Here is an 18,078-nt window from a genome sequence, read left to right as displayed (position 1 = left end):
ACAATTAACGATGAGCCGATAGTAGCACGTAGGTACGTTGACGTCAATTGTCGAAGATAACGTGTGCGCGCGTGCACGCGTTCCATAACAGTAGTGGTGTAGGAATCTGGTGGGGAAAAACGACGCGAGGGTGGTATTGGTGGTAATGGTAGTGTAGTGTTCACTAAGAATGGTGGAAGTAGACAAGGGGATAAGGAGGGTGATGAGGGAAGAGAGAGAGAAAGAGTGAGAGAGAGACGAGGCCAGCGACTCTAGCATAGCAGGGGGGTAGCAACATGGCCGTCGGTCAGTCGGTATCGAACCGTCGTATTACGCGAAGCTCCTACGACTCTTGTCTTAGGACCGCCGCCACTTTAAAACGAGATTTGGAATCTCGTGAACGTAAAGGACGATTTTTTACCGATGGCATCGGCTCTCCGACCTTACGTACCCATTGAGGTCGGTAGCGCCAAAACGATTTTTTTGCTTCAAAAACGGTTCTACCGGTTCGGAACGTGTCATATCCGGTAATTCAAGCAAAGATCGAATGTAAGTATAGTGAGCATTTGTCATTTAATGTTAGTTGTATTTCTTGTGTCGTGTTTGAAGAAAAGCAACATATTGCTTAAAATAATTTATAAATATCAATATTCTTTTGGCCTTTTTTTCTACTTCTATTTTTTTTTTTTTTCTTTTATCTTATCGAGGACTATCGACAAGTATCGATCCTGGACCCGTCGATAGGCAAGAGGTCGTTGTCGATCCATGACGTCAGTGAGAATAGCTATTGTACTTGTTGCAGGAAGCTTTTACATTTTTGTAAGGAAAATTCTTTTGCAAAGCCTTCCTCAACTTTTAGTATTTTTATTCGAAATAATAATATTGTTCTGATATGCTGCGCATATAATTGCATGAACGATTCTCATTAAAAATATTTTTTTCGATCGAAAATTGTAATAAAACTTTTAAATTTAAAAAACTTTCAATTTGTATACATATATAATGAAATTTTATTATTTATTATTAGATGGAAGCAATGAAAGATTAATATATTATATTATTATTATATTAATATATTATATTAATATATTATACATATTAATATATTAACATTTAATTAATATATTCACAGATTAACATATTACTCAAGAAAATAAAAACTATTTTAAAATATTATTTTATGATAAATATTAAAGTATCTTTTCTTTTTGTTTTCAGTAATTTAATTTATTTGTACAATACAATAAAAAAAAATATAGTCATTTCAAGTTATTTGTTAATAAACACATTTTTTAATTAAAATGGATTCTGGAGTGGGACAAGGAAAAAAACAAATTCGTGTAGGATTTTATGATATTGAAGGTACCATTGGCAAAGGAAACTTTGCAGTGGTAAAATTAGCTAGACATCGTATTACTAAGACAGAGGTAGATATAATTTATTACATTTGCTTATTGTATATATTTTCTGTTATCTTTTTTCTTAAAAAAAATTCAATATTTTTTTTTAGGTAGCTATTAAAATAATTGATAAAACACAATTAGATCCTACTAATCTTGAAAAAGTTTATAGAGAGGTAGAAATAATGAAGCAATTAGAACATCCACATATTGTGAAATTATATCAAGTAATGGAAACAAAAAATATGATATATATGGTATATTTTAATAATTTTTTGATTTTCTTTGATTTAAATTTTAAAAAATTTTAAAAATGAATATGATTTTATTATCTTAGGTATGTGAATATGCAAGTAAGGGTGAAATATTTGACTATATTGCACGATATGGAAGAATGGGAGAACCCAGAGCTCGTGCAACATTTGCTCAAATACTTTCTGCGGTTGAATACTGCCATGCAACGGGTGTAGCACATCGTGATCTCAAAGCTGAAAATTTACTCTTAGATGCTCAGATGAATGTTAAGATTGCTGATTTTGGTTTTAGTAATAGATTTTCACCTGGAGAAAGATTAAGTACATGGTGTGGAAGCCCTCCTTATGCAGCACCAGAAGTTTTTCGAGGGAAACATTATGCTGGTCCTGAAATTGATGTATGGGTAAGGAAATTATATATATTTATATAATATATAACATATAATGTAAATAATTTATTATATTATTGTTTTATTATTATAGAGTTTAGGTGTCGTACTATATGTATTAGTATGTGGAGCACTGCCCTTTGATGGATCTACCCTTCAATCTTTAAGAGATCGTGTTTTAAGTGGAAGATTTAGAATTCCATATTTCATGAGTACAGGTATTACATTTAAAATATATATTTACATTAATTTAAAATTTTATTTAAAAAATTGAAATATTTAATATAATAAATTTTTATTTTTTATCTAGATTGTGAAAGTTTAATTCGAAAAATGTTAGTTTTGGAACCTACAAAACGATATACTATTCCACAAATAAAGAGACATCGTTGGATGGCTGGATCAGCAGATACTATTTGTTCAATGATTATAACAAGGTCATCATCATCTATCCAAGAACCAAATGAACAAATACTTCGACTTATGCATAGTTTAGGCATAGATATCACGCGAACTAGAGAGGTATATTTTTTATTTATAAACTATATTATGTACTATATATATACTTATAGTAATATTTTATTTGTAATAATACTAATATTAGTAATATACTACTAATATTAGTAATATACTTACTAATATTAGTAATATATTTTAAATATAAATTGTGTTTAAACAATTGCGTTAAAACAATATTCTTATTTCTTTTAGTCATTAAGGAATAGTAGCTATGATCATCATGCTGCTATTTATTTCTTATTATTAGAAAGATTAAAACAACATCGTATCAGTAGCACTACAAATAATGCTTGTTGGCCAAGTGTTGCAAGAACAAAAGAAGACAAATTCAAGTCAAGGTATATTTATTTAATTAATACAATTATTTGTATTATTTATTTATTAATAATATTAGTTTAAATTTCATTTTCATTTATAAAATTTTTATCAAAATAACGATTTACTTGTCTTCCAATCCTGCCCGTCAAAAGAATTTGTAAAAAATTAAATGTTAATTGTACAATTTTTATTTACAGCGATAGCTTAGTGGGACGTTGATCTTTATTGACGGTGACGCATGTATTGAAGATTTTCAGGACAGGTTGGATTGGAAGTGCTTTGCTGTCACTTTATTTTTGGTAATTCTTTCATTTTATTTCATTGCTTTCCTCTTATTTTGAGTTATTCCATATTCCAATATTAAATATTTACTTTGTTTTTATATCGCCATATATTGTATAGTTTTTGTTATAATTCTATTATAATTCGTGGCTTTTTACATATTTTTATATATTTTAATATTAATAAAAACAATGCAGCAAAAATAGGAGGGACAAGATTTCATTAAAAAAAATTTTCGTAATTGATATTTATTCGTCACTACAGTAACTTTTATCAAATAATTAGAATATTTTGGATAAATTTGGTTTACGTATTTATTTCTAGAACAAGGGAAGATGCAACTCGAGGAGGAAAAAGATTTAGTTCAACTAGTTCTTCAACTGATGAAGGATGCTGTAGTGCAGAAGGTGATTTAGAGGAAGGTCCAAGTGGTGATGAATTGCGAGAAGCTCAAATTAAACTTGAGGAACATAGATTAGGCCTAGATCAAGATATTAGTCAACGAATTGACAGTCAAATAGTTAATCGAAGATTGAGTGATTACCAACAGCATTTTGATACCCCTCTTATGGATTCTATTGATCCTCCTAGTCGAACAACATTATTTATTGCGGGTGGTAGTGGTAGTTCGTCATCCGAGCTTTTTGAATCTAGTTTTGATTCTGGTTGCCCACCAGATTACTCAGGGGCAAATTCATTTACAAGTAGCTTGCCCTCCTGCACGCCTCCACCACCTATGAGTCCATCGCCAATTACCGGTAGAATATCAAGAGTTTCTCAAGGTCGTAGAGCTTCAGATGGTGGACCCAGATTATTGTTTTTTCAACAAGGTGGAGGAGATAGACCAACCAAGCAGCGAAGTATTCAAGGTATTAAAACATAAACATTCTTTCAATCATATAAATTTTTTGTCATAAACTTATTGAAAAATTTATATTATTTTTATAGATTCTGGCAAAGCTAGAGGTCATTTAGATCTTGTTCATTTAAGACCACCATCTACATCACCTGAAAATCAAGCACAATTTAAAATTCGTGGTGATTCCAGTACACAATTACAATTGCTAGTGCAACAACGTATGTTGCAACAAAAACGAAACTTATATCACAGACACAGAGGTGGAGGAAGTCCAACTCCGATATCGGTAGCAACGAGTACTAGACGCACTGATCACGTACCAAGACAAGACAGTTATAAACTAGCTCAAAGAACACAGATCTTACCACCTTTATCTCAGGGACATGTTGATAGAGACTTTGATAGAGAAAGAAAACGAGATGAAGAAAGATGGAAAAGTTTGCCATCTCGACTTGCAGCAGATTGTCAATTAGCAGAAAGGACACTGTTGTGGAGCCAACAGGTAATTCTATAAATAGAAATTTAAAAATCGTTTGGATTAAATATAAAAAAGTTATCGGAAAGGAATACAAAATAACTTGTTGGTATCTGTCCAACGATCATGACGTCATTGTTCTTTTGGAACAAGTTTAAATCATGCCAAAATTGCGTATCTATATTCGAACTCAAAATAGAATATTATGTTACTTGTTCCTTTCATAATGTTAATATTGTTGTGAACGTGTATCATGTTCACAATGATGAATTTATGTAAATATCATTAGTATTGTTTATAATAGCGATTAGACGTTATTTGTGATACAAAAGCACAATTATTTGTGTTAGATGCAAATAAAAAATTATTTTTCTTTAATTTGGCGATTTATTGTTCATTCTAATTTGCCTTAATTCATGCATGTACCAATCCAATTAAAGTCAATGTACAGTTAACAAAAAAATTTTGATTTTTTTTTTTTTAAGAAACGATTAATAGATATTTATATAAATTACCATATTTTTATTTTTAACGTATACATATATATATATATATAAATGAAAACTAAAATTTTATTTTGATAACTGTACAATATGATTTTAAATAGTTATTTATTTGCCTGTTAAATACATAAACAATAACAATGCGACATTTGCACCAATACATAATTCAACAATCACAAAAACTATCATATTAGCACAATTATTATGATTGAATTCCTAAACAATACAATATTAAATATATTTCAACATTAAGCTTGGAAAATGCATATTATTTGTAGCATATTATTTGTATTTCCCTTATTTGGCTTTCTAAATTTTATTTTTTAATATTTTTAATAATCTTGTTTTTTAACATTTTATAATAAAGATATTAAATTTTGAATATACATACAAATGTAAATAATTTAAAGAAGAAAATATATCAGGTGGGTCTCAGTGGAGGAGCATCATATTTGCCACCTGGCAGTGTAGGTGGTTTCTTATGGCCCACTGGAAGCAACCCTCATTCAACCATCTTCGAAAATGTTGGAGATCCAATGGAATAAACATCTATCTTGTTGTATTTTTAGTATTGGAGATTTTGAGTCTGAAAGACTAGATTAGATATACAAAATACAATAAGCAGTATTGCCTTCCTAGTCTTTCCATATCAGTATTTTTATTTTTATGATTATGTATTCTATTGTATCTATTTTTTACGTATTTAAACTGTTGTATAAATTTCATTATAGAACTGTTTCCTCCATAATATTCTAGCTTTCATACGCAAAATCTTTAATTAAATGGAAGGTACATGATACTAAATGTCAAAGATTTGCTTTTATTCAAATTCGGTTTTCCCATGTGCTTTGAGCATCACATTTTATCATATATTTATATATTCATATATTTCATTCATAAAATAATGACATATTTCATGCATATATAATGAATATTGTTAAAAATCTTTGTCATATAGTAGCATGTGCGCCTGCCTTATTAATTGGCTGATTTTCTCAGTCAAATATCCAATTATATCATAGACTGATAATTAACAAGAGAAAACACCAAGTTTATATTCATGAGCAAGTGGCATATATCTTGTTTTACAATGGCATTTAATTGAAAGCACAATGTGTATACATATGCATATTTTAATGATAATTAATGAAAAATACTTTTGATATGCTTCTTGAATACTACTATTCATTTCAGTAAATTATCATATAATGACAACAATGTATTATTTATATGTATTATTATTTTTATGATATTATAAAGCAATCAATCAGAATCAGAAGATAGTATATAAAAATCGATCGCAATTTATGAATTTTATAACTTCCATTTGAATATTTGATAAATAATTAATTAAAATACATAATTCAAGCAAAATTTAAAAAATAAAACAAGAAGAATCAATGCTCAATAAAAAAATATAATAATAAAATGTATGTAAATTAAAAAACATAATATACTTCATTTCATAAAAACGTACGAAATAAAATTAATTTAAACTTAAATGCAAGAATTATGCCACTTATGCTTTTCTATTTATTGAAGAGTGGAATTAATAAAATGAAGAAACCAAGTTAAAATTTTTTGTTATACGTTTTTATTAATATCTATTTAATAATATTGTACAAAACTAGGTGTTTCGTCATTCCACTCTTCATTATGATCGTTATAGAAAATTAAGAAATAATAAAACAATAAATAGTGATAAATAGTAGCTGCTGTTTAAAATAAAGAAAAAAGTGCTGCATTCTGTAAAAACGTTTAAATAAAATTATTGTATACATAATATTTAAAATAACTATGTGACTATTTATATTTTGAATTATATGTGTATATTTTATTATTTTCTATATAAAAATATAAATTGTATCAAGTTATTGATATTATATTTTGCATGTAAGTACAAAATTATCATTTTATTCAAAAAATAGTTCTGCTGTATGAACTTTTTACACAATTATTATTAAATGAAAAGAAATGAAATTAATATTAATTTAAATATGTTTATATGTAAATTTTGATACGAATACAGCACTTTTTAAAGCAAATATGTATTAGATTTTAGTAGTCAGTAGGAAGCAATACCGGCCGCGCACAACTGACAACGATTTTAATATTCAAATTTTCCGCCATTTTTTACCCAACAAAAACAATCAAACTTCGCTCAAAAAATCTTTTGATAAGTAAAAAAAAATAGCTGTTAAGTTAGCATAATCATGCGAGATCTTGTTCTGGCATATTATTCTCAAGAAGACATTTCGAAAACTGTTTTAGAGAAATTCAAAGGGAATTGAAAAATCAATTTTGGTATTGTTACGTATTTTCATCTATGTCTTTTTTAGAATGATAAAAATTCAAAACTTCATAAAATGTATATCATTTATAAATATTAATTTATCATTAAATAAGTTTATTTCATTAAAATACCATTGAATTTTGCAAGATTATTAGCAGTAAAAATATTTGCAAAAGTAACATAATATGAAATTATTATTTGCCGATATATTGTCCAATTAATACATATAAGTACTTTGTAAAATAATTATTTACCATCAATTAGTGTGATATTGAAAAAATATAGTAAAATAATCTAATTATGTAAAATCAATGAAAATATGCAATACACTCCATTTATAATTGAAACAGACTGTTTTTGTATTTGCAATAAATTAAATATTTTGTACTTAATATATGATTTTTTAAAGATCATATATGATGGTAAATAATTAATGTTTATAAATTACAAAATTGTCAAGAAATGTATACATTTGTGCGTATCAGCATATTGAATAAAACATTATGTAAAATATAATATTGAATCTATTTTATTTGAAGATAATTATTCAATTACAATGAAAATTTAATAGATATTACAATTAATAGAAATATTTTATATTATTTAATCTCTTTTTTTATTCATTAAAAAAATATCTGTACCAGTCATTTCAGCATGTTCCCTAGCTTCTTTAGGTGTCATTTTTTCATTTTCACTAGGATTTAATGATTCACCATTTGGATCTAATTTACCCTCAATAAAATCTTTTTTTATTTTATCAGCATATACTATATTAAATAAATCTTTAGCTGTAAATTCACGTTTAGTAAAATCTGTAACTCTATAAGAAACATATGGTTTTAAATGAAAATCTTTTAAGGAAGGAACAACAAGTTCTGGTATCATTTCTGGTATATTAACCCATTTGTTTTTTACCCACATCCCTGTTGATTTTACACCTCTTCCTGAAAATATTTATTAATTATTACATATAAGATGTAATTATCCATTTTGTTATTAAAAATATATAAGAGAAATATTATCATATATTGTAAATAAAGATATACTTACTGTCAATAGGAATATCGTAGTGTGGATTTTTAGCTCGTTCTTCCTTAAACATACGACTACCTCTTTTATTGTATAATTGAATCATACGAAAATTTCGTTTACCATAACATGTTGATGATATTGAAATTTGTCGAGTTATAACAGTAAATGTAGATGTCATTTTATAATAAAAAATATTATTTGAATTATATACAAAATTCTTATAAGAATTTGAAAAATGAATTTATATTTCTTATCAAAATTATTTTAAGAGGTTATGTTTTGCATTATTTGATATTTACATATATATATTATTCAATTAAAATTATTTATATTTCACAATATTATTGTAAAAAGCAATAAATTATTTATTTATTTATAAATATTGAAGAAAAAATAAGAAAAAGAAATTATCATACACTTTTTTATAAATATTATTATGTTTGTTATAAAGTATGTATAATCAATATATTATTTTGAAAATAATTTTATTTAAATTTAATGAGAAAAGAATTTATAAACTCAATTATTTTTATTATTTCATATTTATTATTATATTTAGTATTTTAAATTTATTGTTTTTTAAATCCTCATCGCATGTAACTATAGTTATGTATAGTATAAAAATTATTAACATTAAATCGCAAATTATTTCATATTTTATCAATTTGTAATTTACAATAATTTTATATAATAAAAAATATAAATAAAGTATATTTTAATTTAGAATCTTATTTAATATATAATCATATTTGTAAAACTTAATCATATTTCTTTATGTATAGTGAATCTAAAATATTTGTTATCAATGGTTAGTTCTATTCATATATTTTGAAATATATATCATATATTTTGTAACCTAACTGTATAAATAAAAGAACTGATAGGCATTACATTTTTTTAAATCGAATAACTATTTAGATTTATTATTAGTATTATTGTTAGATTATTAGTAGAATAATTAAAATTTATTATTATATATTTCTTATATATTTTCTTCTACGAAATATAGAAATATCATATATAATATAATTTTATTTATTTTACTATATAATATTTGATTTTTGAAATAAAATTTCTTTTTAAATAAATCATGTCTGCGAATGTGTCACATACAGAAAAAGAATTAGATTTAAGTAATGCAGGCAGAGGTGTATGGCTTGTGAAGGTACCTAAATATATAGCAAATAAATGGGAAAAAGCACCTGGCAATATAGAAGTTGGTAAATTAAAGATAACTAAGTATGTTTTTAAATGTAATTATTAAATCATATTTAATGTTATAATTTTATAAAAGCAATATATTATATATATGTATATATATATATATTATTAGAAATCCTGGTCAAAAAGCAGAAGTATCTCTTAGATTATCTGAAGCTGTTTTAGCTTTAAAAGAACCTGGAGAGGAAGAAATTCCAAAACAACATAGATTAGATGTTACAACAGTAACAAAACAAATGTTAGGTGTATTTTCTCATGTTACTCGTAAGTTATTGCAAAAAATATTTAAACATAAGATATTTATTATATGTTTTAATAAATTCATCTTTTCTAGCTTCAAGTAGTTCAGATTCTATAGTTCCTGAAACTGAAAAACTTTATATGGAAGGAAGAATTGTACAAAAATTAGAATGTCGTCCATATGGTAAAAATATTATCTCAAAATATTTAAAATATTTTATTACTGAATACATGTATATAACTTACATTTATTTCTTTAGCTGATAATTGTTATATGAAATTAAAATTACAAAGTATTAAAAGGGCTTCTGTACCACAAAGACAAGTTCAACAATTAGATAGAGTAGTCCAAAATTTCAAACCAGTTTCTGATCATAAGCATAATGTGAGTATATTATAATATTATATTACTTAAATATTTAAAATATATTATATAAACATTTTTATAAATATTTTTATATTATTATAAATATTTTTATAGATTGAATATGCAGAAAAGAAAAAAGCAGAAGGTAAAAAGATGAGAGATGATAAAGATGCAGTATTGGATATGTTATTTGCTGCATTTGAAAAACATCAATATTATAACATAAGAGATCTTGTGAAGATTACAAGACAACCTATTGTAAATAATGTTTTATTTACAATTATATACATATACATTATATCAATTTTAATTATTATTTATTCATTCATTCATATTATATATAGGTATATCTAAAGGAAATATTAAATGAAGTTTGTAATTATAATTTGAAAAATCCTCACAGAAATATGTGGGAGTTAAAACCAGAATATCGGCATTATAAAGAAGAAGAAAAACTTGAAGATATACAAAAAAAAGTTGATGAATCAGATGATGATTAAAAGGTATTTGTTTTATTAATTTTTATTTATGTAAAATGAAATTAAACAAATTTTACATTATTTCACTTTTGAGGCTGTGCGAAATTAATATTATTTGATCAAATTTTTTAGATATACATTTATAGATTTATTGTGTTATGTATATCAATATAGAAGAAATATTTTTAAGACTAAATAAAATGTTTCTTTATTTTTTTTTAATGTAAATGGTTAAAAGTTGAATATATACAATCTTCTTAATTATAAATATTACAATACTTTTTCTTATTATGATATAATTATAAGAGAAAATTGTACATTTGTAAAGCATATATTTATACTTTATATAAAAAAAAAGAATTGTATTATTTAAATACATAGTTTACAAGATTTATAAATATTTCTAAAATACATAAAAAATAATGTATTGTATACATATATTAAAATATTGAAAAAATAATATGGTTCAATATTAACATTTAATTTATAATAATTTATAATAATTAATATTAACATTTAATTTATAATAAATATAAACAAATATATTTTTTTATAAATATATATATATGCATATTTTAAATTGTACAATAAACCTATATTTCATAAAATGTCTATATATGTATATAATCTTTCTGTATATTTATAATAAGCATAAGAAAATATTAGTTAACATAACTGACTAGAGTTATTATATATTATTATATTATTATATATGGTCTTCTGTTTTTGGAATGAATATTACTATGACAGATATAAAAATATATATTTCAAAATAAGAAATATTTAAGTACATAATTGCATAAGTATATTTCTTTTTTATTCAAAAAAGATGAAATAATTTTCGTAATTCATAAAAATAATTAGTTAAAAGAAATATTATTTATATGTTAAAATGTTATAATACATAATATGGCAGGAATTGTAAAAGATAAATGCTTTTCAATATAAAACTAAAAGGAATGTTTCTCATTTATGCATTTGTGATTTAATGAAAACATTATACTCAGATATCAATTCTATTAACTATTATTGATATGATATTAATATAATTCTATTAATTATAGAATCTTACTATGAAAATCATATATCTATTAAAAAGAATGATATTGATAATATAATATATAATAAACTCTCAATTATTCATAATTATTGATAAAATTTTAAGATCAACAATTTTAGATTAAAATTTAAGCATTTCAAAAGTGCAATAATACTTTGTGCGTGCAAATTGTCTTATCACTTTTTTTTTTTTAAGTATTCAGTTTTTTTAAACATTTACAAAAGCTTGAAACATCAACATAGGATGACATCCACATAAAACTTTAATTCCGATTTTATCATTTGCTGGAATAAATATAACAGAACCTCGATAAAGAATTTTTGATGGTGAGATTTCACCTTTTCCATTTATGATAATTAAAATACTAGCTGTATTTCTGGGAATAATATTATATGAAGCTCTTCCAGGAGGAATCTAAAAAAATATTTTTTACAAATTTAAAAAAATTTTTTTAATAACTGATTTAATAAACATTTAATAACTGATAACTTTTCATAAAGAAACTTACTGTAATTTTAGCAACAGCAAAATCTTTTACAGGAGGACGAAATACTTCTGTACATTCATCTTCACGAGAAGGTTGAAATCTTTTTGCAGAAATTGGTTCACAAATGTAACTTAACATTTCAATTAATGTTGGTACATCTTTTAATTTAGAAGTCAATCCTGCACGTATTACATTATCAGAGCATGCCATGCATTCTATACAATCTATAATTTTAATATGTTAAATTTCATTTGTTAAAATATAATTATATTTCAGCATATATATATTATATAAAGATGATAATATAAAATATATTATAAATTGCTGACCACCAGAAAGATATGCATGTGGTACATTTGGTCCAAGATATATAGCCTCTCCAGGCTGCATTATTATGAAATTAAAAAAATAAATACCAAAACATCCTACATCTCCTGGGAAATCTGAATATAGTCTTTCTAGTAAACTAGCATGTAAAGTTTGCCTTAATGATTCATCTAAAAACAATTATTTTTTATTAATGAAAAAATATTTATAAATATTTAATTATTAATATTATATAATTATTATTAATTATTATATAATTATTAAGAAATATTTATTATTATTATTTAATTATTAAAAAGTACCCAAATTAGATAATCTGTCAAGTAATTTTCTGAGTTGTAGTGCTATTAATCCAGGATCACAAGTCATTAGACTATGAAAACATGTTTTCAAAGCTTTAGTATTGTCTGCTTCATCTGTTGTCATAAATTTAAGTACTTTAGCTTCTCCTATTACAGTACGTAATTCTGGAAGAATTTTTAGAAATTCTTGTATCTCTCTAATTGGACGGAAACCACAAAGAGCTTCAAAAGGTGTTAATGCTATTGCAATTTCAGGTTTATGATTTGCATCTTTGTAAATAGTAGGATATTGTTGATGCAATTCCTTTGCTTTTTCCTATGTTAAAATATATCAGTACAATATTTTATATTAGATAATTGTATTACATAAAAGCATTTATTAGAAGCATTATCAGAAGATAATCATAATATATATTTATGTTTGTCTATATATCATTAAAACATATATACCTTATTTGGATGTGCTTGAATTGATAATGCTTTGTTCACAGATAAGACTTTAAAAAGAAATGGTAACTGATGACCAAATATTTTTTGAACATCATTTCCTAATACATGACTATTTTGTTTTATATATTTTTCTAATGATATATTTAAATCTTTTATATATGAAGGACCATTAGGATGTGTACCCATCCACAACTCTGCATATGGTTTTTTTTCATCCAATATAAAATCTCTATTAGCAGATTTCATTAATGTTGCTACAGTACTATCAATACCATATTTTCCCCAATCATATGTTTGTACTTTACATTTAAGTTCCATTATTTTAAAAATATTTCTGAAACAAGAAATAACAATAAACACTTAATATTAAAAATTAAAAACACTTATTAAAAACACTTTTATATATCTTTTATATATTGTATTAAAATTTTATATATAAAATATATTAAGATACACTTTAGAATAAAAATTTGTTTTTATTTTTAATTTAAATTTTTTAATAATATTTTTATACATATTTTCTATTAGAATATGTAATATTATTGTATTTTAAATGAAAACATATGTTTATAATTTTTTGTAACATTACATATAAACTACAAGATGTAAATAATGTTAAGATATTAACTATTTGATCATTTGTGCAAACTCTAAGTATGATAAAAAAGTGACACGTAAATATGAATATTATCACTTTTTTTGATAAATGTTGTCTAAATTTTATTCGCGAACAAAACGAGTTTTCCCCACTCTACTTTCGTTGTCAGGGAAACCAAAACGCTAATCTTATTTTTCCAGCGCGGATCTTGTATTTCCATCTTTCTAAATTGAGAAATTTAAATATAATAAATTTTTAAAATAATTAAAAAGAAAAAATTTATTATGCTTGAAGCTAGTTCTATGAAATATGCTAAATACCAAACGTAACTCATAAATTGATTAAAAAGTTAATTAAATATAATATGAAAAAAACAAATATATGATATGAGAGTTACTTTCGTATTATATATATATATATATATATATATATATATTATAAATATAAATTAGTGTAAAAGGAAATAAAGTCATATAGAAAGTTTCATCCATGATAATATTTGATAAATACATGCAATATTTCACCCTTATTTATTACCATGTTTGTTATATAATTAAAACATTATTTAATATATTAAAATGTATTAATAATTAAACTATTTTCTTATTATTTTCTCATTTATTTTATTATATTATATTTATTTTATTAATAAAATAAATTCAAATTTTTATAACTTATTTACATTTTATAAAACTACAAAATTATAATATATTGAATTACAAATTTAATATATAATTACAAATAGTTACAAAATTATAAAGATTATAAAGATTATTTGATAAATTATTTTAATTTGCTTAAAAAAAATCTATAAATAATTAATTTAATAGTAATAGTAAAATGAAAAAATATTAATTAAATTGATAAGTAATATAAGTAATATTAAGTTCTTTTATGATTTTATAAATCAATATTTATTTAATTATAAAATTTTTATAATTTTATTACTTTAAGTTATATATTTATAATTTATATATTAAATATATATATTAAAATACTATATTGCAAAACATAAATGAATAAAAATAATATATATAGCAGAAACATAATAGAAACATATTCTATGTACTTTGTATTTCATGGCAATCTTCAACTCGAACATATAACGATATATTCAGTCTTTTTCACGTCTATCGTGTTCTATGACATTGCGTGTACTTGAAAAAGTAAGTATTTTTTTAATATTTTGTAATAATTTTATTATTATAATTGATATAATAATTGATATGAACAAGTATTATTAAATATGTTAAAATTTTTGTTTTAGTATTCATCTATTAAATAGTAAAAATGGTAGCTCAAAAAAAACAGGTAAATTCTTTTTCAAATTTACACGTGCGATTCAATTTTCAAAGCATATGTTAAAATTATTCTTTATATTTTTAAAATATTAGTACATTAAAATAATAATACTAATATATAAATATGAATTAAATTTATTATTATATTTTTAAACCATTTTTAAAATAAATTTTTTTTTAAATGTTTAAATAATTTTTTGATAATAGGAGGATAGTAAGAGTTAGAGGTTAATAGTTTAAATATATGTATATGTTTGTATTTATAAATATATGTATTTATTAACAGAAAAAATCTCAAGAAGGGATCAACTCCAGATTGGCCCTTGTTATGAAATCAGGAAAATATGTTCTGGGATATAAGCAGACATTGAAGTCCCTCCGGCAAGGAAAAGCAAAATTAGTCATCATTGCTAATAATGCTGCACCTTTAAGGTGAGACTGAGATGTAGTACTCCTTTAATTATAAATAATTACAAAGCAATATGAGCAATATAAAATAATATTTTACATTGAATGTTATATTGAATGTTGACAAATATATTAAAAAAATTTTATATGTTTCATATTGATTTGTACACTCATAATAGGAGTCCTACGGAGTAGTCTCACGTCTCTGTTTGTAAGTGCAGAGACACTTCAAATTTATGTTACTAAATTAAAGCTATAAATATTTGTTTTATTTGTTTAACAGGAAATCAGAGATAGAATATTATGCTATGTTGGCAAAAACTGGTGTGCATCATTATATTGGAAATAACATAGAATTAGGTACTGCATGTGGAAAATATTTCCGTGTATGTACTCTTTCTATTACAGACCCTGGAAATTCAGATATTATAAAATCTATGCCTACTGGTGAACAACCATAAATATTTTTTATTTAATAAAATTTTAATAAAAATATAGTTATTTTGTATGTTTTATTAATTTTTCCTACTTACATTTTTAATTTAAATTATAATTATAAATTAATATTAATAAAATTCAAAAATTTTTTAAAATTCGCGATAAATATTTTTTTATGAAAATCTAAATAGTATGCAAGTTTTTATTGATGATACTTTTCTTAGATATTATATATTATTTCCAAAGAAATTATTTTTAATAAAATAAAACTTATAGATGAGTTATTAAATAGATTTAATATTTGTGTGTTTTTAAATCTGCTTTTTAATCCATATTCTGTTTACATAAATTATTTATATTTATTTTTAATAAAATTGAAAATATTAGTATTTATATAATATTTATATAATATAAATAATCATGAAAATTTAATAAATAAAATATTATTATATAGGAAAATTATATAGGAATCCTATAGGAATTTCTTATTTTTTTCATTGTTTTTAATTATTAATCAAATATGAATTATGAAAATAATTTTTTGGATATAAATTTTGCAGACCAAAAAGAGACCACAGAGAGAATAACAGGAAAAAAACGGAGATAGATTAAGAATTATCCAATCATGTTACTTTTAGAATGCCGCAAATGAAACTAATAAATAAAGAGAGTAAATAGTAAAAATAGATATAGAATAGAATAAATAGAAATAGAATAGAATAAGGATTGATTTTCAGCATTATTTCTTGAATACTTTCTTTGAAAAAATATTTTTTCAAAGAATCAAATTTCTAAAAGTCTTTAAAAGATGGCGTTGATCTTCAATTCTTATTATTTAAGAAATGATGAACAAATTTTTTTATTTATTTTTTAGTCTTTTTTAAAACATTTGTTTTAGTTTAAAATTTTTTTTTTTAGTTTTGTTTTAAATTCTTCTATCACACTTTAGTATTAAATATACTTTATGTTGACTTCTGTTTTATATTCTTTCTTATACTTCTGTTTTATACTCTTTTTAAATTTGATTATTTTGTTTTAAATATTTAATTTTATATTTTAGTTTTCCTAATTTAAATAATTTTTATTGAAAATTCATTTTAATTTAATTATATTAGTTTATTTTTATATTTATAATGGATGGATCTTTTGTTATAAAAATTTACAATTAAAATAGAATATATTTTATTTCTATTTTTGCGCAGTTAAAATAAATAGCAAACAACTCCATTATTCCAGCCAATCAGAAAGCCATTAAAACTTAGCAGCAGAATGAATCATTGCGCATCATACTATAAATGGTGTGAGTTTACAGTTGAAAATTATAGTGACAGCATGCGATTCACCGACAGAGATACATAAATACAAAATTTTTATTATAATATTAGATATTAATTATAGATAAAAAAACTTTGTTTAATTAATATGTATTTGTTTAATGATTATTATATTAAAATTGAACAATATTTTAACTTTTATCATGTTTGTGTAGATTACTGTTTGATTGGAAGTGGGATTAATTTTTTAAATTTATTTATTTTTAAATTAAATTCAATTCTTATGAATTATAATAAATCTTCAATTATAACAAATTCAGTTACTTTTGTTCTTTTTTCAATTTTCATGAATTTATTTAAGTTTTTTGTTAAATTTTTCTTTTGTGTTTTTTATTTGACTTTAATTAATTTTTATATTGAATTCCTTTTTTGTACTATAATTGTTTTACTATCTTAATTAAATTAAAAATTTTATTAATAATAAATTTTTTATTATTTTATTTTTCCAATAAACATATCTCCTATTTACAAAATTCCAATTTTAAACAATAATAATTAATATATTATATTATAAATAATTATATATAAATAATTATATATTTCAATTTTTCGCGCGTTTTTGAATGGAAAAATAAGCTTTATGAGCCAGCCAATCAGAACGTCGCTTAATTCGAGGCGCGAGACGAATCAGTGCGCATCGCACTGCGCATCACACTGCGCATGACGTCAGTCTACAGTTGAAAATTGTGTGGAGTGGACGTGTCGTCGCGAATTCGAATTATTCGGTAAGTTATTTTATTCTTATTATTACCAAATTTATCAA

At 23.2% G+C, this 18,078-nt stretch overlaps 5 protein-coding genes and 1 long non-coding RNA gene across 15 annotated transcripts; 3 read left to right on the top strand and 3 right to left on the bottom strand.

The window, feature by feature from the left end:
* The first annotated feature begins 281 nt into the window (after positions 1-281).
* On the top strand, positions 282-6,318 carry LOC122710885 (serine/threonine-protein kinase SIK2-like). Of its 4 annotated transcripts, XM_043929096.1 has the most exons (11): positions 282-528; positions 687-798; positions 1,198-1,406; positions 1,490-1,636; positions 1,717-2,037; positions 2,117-2,240; positions 2,333-2,544; positions 2,734-2,879; positions 3,466-4,010; positions 4,090-4,502; positions 5,392-6,318. In XM_043929096.1, the coding sequence occupies exons 3-11, from the start codon at positions 1,281-1,283 to the stop codon at positions 5,521-5,523; spliced, it is 2,166 nt and encodes a 721-aa protein (XP_043785031.1). In that variant the 5' UTR covers positions 282-528; positions 687-798; positions 1,198-1,280; the 3' UTR covers positions 5,524-6,318. The 4 variants fall into 4 exon arrangements, with proteins under 4 accessions (XP_043785031.1, XP_043785032.1, XP_043785029.1 ...); XM_043929097.1 differs by lacking the exon at positions 687-798; XM_043929094.1 differs by having other exon boundaries at positions 282-798.
* LOC122710886 lies at positions 2,869-3,830 on the bottom strand. The gene is made up of 2 exons (XR_006346007.1): positions 3,690-3,830; positions 2,869-3,622 (listed from the first exon to the last, which is right to left on the bottom strand). It is a non-coding gene; the product is annotated as an uncharacterized LOC122710886 (long non-coding RNA).
* A 1,471-nt stretch (positions 6,319-7,789) lies between the features above and the next one.
* Positions 7,790-8,593, bottom strand: LOC122710887 (39S ribosomal protein L41, mitochondrial). The gene is made up of 2 exons (XM_043929099.1): positions 8,322-8,593; positions 7,790-8,215 (listed from the first exon to the last, which is right to left on the bottom strand). Exons 1-2 carry the CDS (start codon positions 8,479-8,481, stop codon positions 7,875-7,877), a joined length of 501 nt encoding a protein of 166 aa, XP_043785034.1. The 5' UTR covers positions 8,482-8,593; the 3' UTR covers positions 7,790-7,874.
* Positions 8,594-9,288: 695 nt separating this feature from the next.
* LOC122710896 (general transcription factor IIF subunit 2) lies at positions 9,289-12,399 on the top strand. 4 transcript variants are annotated; one of them, XR_006346010.1, is made up of 8 exons: positions 9,289-9,542; positions 9,637-9,788; positions 9,859-9,948; positions 10,025-10,149; positions 10,246-10,389; positions 10,476-10,634; positions 11,866-11,996; positions 12,211-12,399. XR_006346010.1 is itself a non-coding variant. In XM_043929123.1 (7 exons), exons 1-6 carry the CDS (start codon positions 9,394-9,396, stop codon positions 10,629-10,631), a joined length of 816 nt encoding a protein of 271 aa, XP_043785058.1. In that variant the 5' UTR covers positions 9,289-9,393; the 3' UTR covers positions 10,632-10,634; positions 12,211-12,399. The 4 variants fall into 4 exon arrangements, 3 of the variants coding, with proteins under 3 accessions (XP_043785058.1, XP_043785057.1, XP_043785055.1); XM_043929123.1 differs by lacking the exon at positions 11,866-11,996; XM_043929122.1 differs by lacking the exon at positions 12,211-12,399 and having other exon boundaries at positions 11,866-12,135.
* On the bottom strand, positions 11,523-14,142 carry LOC122710895 (mannose-6-phosphate isomerase). 3 transcript variants are annotated; one of them, XM_043929119.1, is made up of 6 exons: positions 13,931-13,949; positions 13,237-13,570; positions 12,787-13,102; positions 12,487-12,654; positions 12,179-12,381; positions 11,523-12,084 (listed from the first exon to the last, which is right to left on the bottom strand). In XM_043929119.1, exons 2-6 carry the CDS (start codon positions 13,552-13,554, stop codon positions 11,878-11,880), a joined length of 1,212 nt encoding a protein of 403 aa, XP_043785054.1. In that variant the 5' UTR covers positions 13,555-13,570; positions 13,931-13,949; the 3' UTR covers positions 11,523-11,877. The 3 variants fall into 3 exon arrangements, with proteins under 3 accessions (XP_043785054.1, XP_043785053.1, XP_043785052.1); XM_043929118.1 differs by having other exon boundaries at positions 13,826-13,937; XM_043929117.1 differs by having other exon boundaries at positions 11,524-12,084; positions 13,865-14,142.
* Positions 14,143-15,084: 942 nt separating this feature from the next.
* Positions 15,085-16,040, top strand: LOC122710881 (60S ribosomal protein L30). 2 transcript variants are annotated; one of them, XM_043929088.1, is made up of 3 exons: positions 15,085-15,145; positions 15,422-15,567; positions 15,827-16,040. In XM_043929088.1, the coding sequence occupies exons 1-3, from the start codon at positions 15,125-15,127 to the stop codon at positions 16,002-16,004; spliced, it is 345 nt and encodes a 114-aa protein (XP_043785023.1). In that variant the 5' UTR covers positions 15,085-15,124; the 3' UTR covers positions 16,005-16,040. The 2 variants fall into 2 exon arrangements, with proteins under 2 accessions (XP_043785023.1, XP_043785024.1); XM_043929089.1 differs by having other exon boundaries at positions 15,102-15,141; positions 15,417-15,567.
* The last annotated feature ends 2,038 nt before the right edge of the window (positions 16,041-18,078 follow it).

This window comes from Apis laboriosa, unplaced genomic scaffold (assembly GCF_014066325.1).
Source record: "Apis laboriosa isolate Shangri-la unplaced genomic scaffold, ASM1406632v1 scaffold15_cov152, whole genome shotgun sequence".
Taxonomy (NCBI): Eukaryota; Metazoa; Arthropoda; class Insecta; order Hymenoptera; family Apidae; genus Apis; species Apis laboriosa.
This window is presented reverse-complemented; position numbering and strand designations above follow the sequence as displayed.

What these genes read in the sequence shown, in the direction of transcription:
- LOC122710885 (XM_043929097.1), top strand. Translation starts at nt 1,281, where the DNA reads ATGGATTCTGGAGTGGGACAAGGAAAAAAACAAATTCGTGTAGGATTT. An exon ending in GTCCTGAAATTGATGTATGG is followed by an intron (nt 2,038 to 2,116) that starts GTAAGGAAATTA and finishes TTATTATTATAG; the next exon opens with AGTTTAGGTGTCGTACTATA. An exon ending in CAAGCAGCGAAGTATTCAAG is followed by an intron (nt 4,011 to 4,089) that starts GTATTAAAACAT and finishes TTATTTTTATAG; the next exon opens with ATTCTGGCAAAGCTAGAGGT.
- LOC122710887 (XM_043929099.1), bottom strand. Translation starts at nt 8,481, where the DNA reads ATGACATCTACATTTACTGTTATAACTCGACAAATTTCAATATCATCA. An exon ending in CTACGATATTCCTATTGACA is followed by an intron (nt 8,216 to 8,321) that starts GTAAGTATATCT and finishes AAATATTTTCAG; the next exon opens with GAAGAGGTGTAAAATCAACA.
- LOC122710896 (XM_043929123.1), top strand. Translation starts at nt 9,394, where the DNA reads ATGTCTGCGAATGTGTCACATACAGAAAAAGAATTAGATTTAAGTAAT. An exon ending in ATTAGAATGTCGTCCATATG is followed by an intron (nt 9,949 to 10,024) that starts GTAAAAATATTA and finishes TTATTTCTTTAG; the next exon opens with CTGATAATTGTTATATGAAA. An exon ending in TTTCTGATCATAAGCATAAT is followed by an intron (nt 10,150 to 10,245) that starts GTGAGTATATTA and finishes ATATTTTTATAG; the next exon opens with ATTGAATATGCAGAAAAGAA.
- LOC122710895 (XM_043929117.1), bottom strand. Translation starts at nt 13,554, where the DNA reads ATGGAACTTAAATGTAAAGTACAAACATATGATTGGGGAAAATATGGT. An exon ending in TGACAGATTATCTAATTTGG is followed by an intron (nt 12,655 to 12,786) that starts GTACTTTTTAAT and finishes AATTGTTTTTAG; the next exon opens with ATGAATCATTAAGGCAAACT. An exon ending in ACATGCATATCTTTCTGGTG is followed by an intron (nt 12,382 to 12,486) that starts GTCAGCAATTTA and finishes TTAAAATTATAG; the next exon opens with ATTGTATAGAATGCATGGCA.
- LOC122710881 (XM_043929088.1), top strand. Translation starts at nt 15,125, where the DNA reads ATGGTAGCTCAAAAAAAACAG. An exon ending in TGGTAGCTCAAAAAAAACAG is followed by an intron (nt 15,146 to 15,421) that starts GTAAATTCTTTT and finishes ATTTATTAACAG; the next exon opens with AAAAAATCTCAAGAAGGGAT. An exon ending in AATAATGCTGCACCTTTAAG is followed by an intron (nt 15,568 to 15,826) that starts GTGAGACTGAGA and finishes TTTGTTTAACAG; the next exon opens with GAAATCAGAGATAGAATATT.